The 2,278-nt window shown below is 30.9% G+C and overlaps 1 protein-coding gene across 1 annotated transcript in view; it reads left to right on the top strand.

Annotated features, from left to right (window-relative positions):
• Positions 1-2,222: 2,222 nt before the first annotated feature.
• Positions 2,223-2,278, top strand: part of TRIADDRAFT_61735 (uncharacterized protein) — a gene marked incomplete at both ends in the record, with an annotated part of 2,031 nt that continues 1,975 nt past the window's right edge. The window contains one exon of the mRNA XM_002117652.1: positions 2,223-2,239. Within this exon, the coding sequence (XP_002117688.1) occupies positions 2,223-2,239 (17 nt within the window). The remainder of the gene's footprint in view (positions 2,240-2,278) is intronic.

The raw sequence follows: 2,278 nt of genomic DNA on the forward strand, positions 1-2,278 counted from the left end.
ATAAGTTAATTATTTGTGTATTGCAGCTACAAGTCCGATAGGACCAGATCCGTCTGGAAATATAACGCTTGAAAATGACGTAATTGTACCGATAGGAGATATTAACAAAGCTGAATACTTTGGGGAAACAAATCAGTATCCTGACACACTTTAATTAATTTACGTAATAGATAAAAGACAATTATTATGCATTACAAATTGTCATTTTCCTTGATGATATTATTAATAGATATGTAGTATACAATCCTGGCCAGGTAAAGCTCAATTATGTTGTACAAGTAAAATTCGATTGGGTCGATATTTTAGAAGATTGAATGTAGTTGTAGACGGCTTAATCAATAGACTAAATATTACAATTACTGTTGTAATATCATGATCAGTTTAAAAAATTATAAGTACACTGTAATGACCATTTATAGTACTTTGATAGGATTTTAGGTATTTAGTTTATACATACTAAACTATAAGAAAAATCTTCGACTTTGGGAATTGAGTAAGTCTTTTATACAACACTATTAGTATCGTAAAGCGCAAGTCTTACAATTTATTAATCTATATGGACTAAAGTAGAAGTACTTTTCTAGCACAGCATACTTACACACTTCGAAAATCCTTATCTAGTCAGTTATAAAGCATATTTTTTTAAATACAGTAAAAAATTATTATCAATATATTTGATAATCCAGATGTAATGCACTTAAAGCTATGCCTAGATACAATATGGTAGACAAATAAGATGGAAATAGTAGAAAAACGTAGGAAAATATATTTGTAGGCATGTTTACCGGTGAATTTATGAGCTTTAAATTAATGATAGCAATAAAGAAAATAACTTTCTTCGTAGCTATTTTTTCGAAAGTGAGTGAGGTCTTTGATAAAATAAAAAATTTGTTAAATAAATCTAAAGCTTCTTTTAGCTGTGACTCTTTCTTTATATTTTAATTGTCCGAAGTTTTTTTTGTTGCGAAGCTGGGGTGGTGACAGCTCTGTGATCGATTTTTCTCTAAACTTAAATAATTATTAGATTCATGTATCTGAAGTAAATTATTCTTGGCCGGAATTTTAGGAAGTACGATATTTTATGCCTGTAGTCGTGAAGATTCGTAACCGAGATAGTTTTTACGATGAGGAAGTTCAAATCAGTACTGCATAGTGTAATATGAAAAAGAAGTAATTATATCGTTTTCTAAGATATATTAAAGCGACAGTACAGAGAAAGCTGTCTATCGTTATTAAATTAACCGTAACATAGCTTAACTTAAGGTAAATTTCACTTTGTTTATTAGAAAAATATTGCAGAATTGCTTAATGAAAGAGATTTAGACACTTCATCATTCGCAGATATCAAAGGAACAGAAAATGCCAAAACAGGATAGCTGTTTATAAACTGCGTATGAGTGTGCTATTGGTAGCAACGATGTAGGTTTTAAATGTCTAGCATTAATTCTTGTACGGGAATAACTCTACAGTATTTGGAGGAACTGAAATAACAAGTCGTTTTGTAATATTGATAACTCTAGACTACCAGGCTGATAAACTACCTACAATGATTATGATAAATTTTACACGATAGAGCTGGTATTAAATCTGAATTACCATTTAATATTACATTAATTATTTAGATGTAGAGTTATGAACTATCGCAGTTACAGACAGGTATACTCTGAATAAAAAATATTTAGTAGATTTTCAGCTGATAATTAATTAATTAAGGGCAACAATTTGACTAACGTTACAAAGGAAGGAAGGGCGTCCTCTACCGGTTGCCTAGTAGCTACGCTACATTGCTGGATATTCAATGGGGCATATTATTATCATATCGAGTTGCTACTATAATTATGGCCATCAGGAAGCATCCAGCAGATTTTAGATAATTCATGACTACGAATTATTCTTTTGACTATAGTATATAAGAAAAGGCAATAGTATGAGGTACAGCTAAGATATAAATAAGAATGTAACTGATCAATAGTCTTTAAACAAACTGAACTGAACTGAACAGTTTGCACATAAAAAACTGCCACCTTACGTCAGTAATAAGATAGGATGATTAGTGCAAGAGCGATTAATTATATACTTATAACGTATTGCAGGTAAAACGCTATTAATAATCTATAAACCAAGAGGATAATCCTATACTTATTTGGTTTCCTAAGCAGCTTACTTGCTATTATTTTATATCTCTGCATCGGTGATTGGAACAGATCATAACAAAATGGAACATGGAGGAAAACAACGAGTCAGTCACTGTGAAGATCACGAGGAAGTGTTTAAAGCC

The sequence above is a fragment of the Trichoplax adhaerens genome, genomic scaffold, assembly GCF_000150275.1.
Source record: "Trichoplax adhaerens TRIADscaffold_27 genomic scaffold, whole genome shotgun sequence".
Classification (NCBI taxonomy): domain Eukaryota; kingdom Metazoa; phylum Placozoa; class Uniplacotomia; order Trichoplacea; family Trichoplacidae; genus Trichoplax; species Trichoplax adhaerens.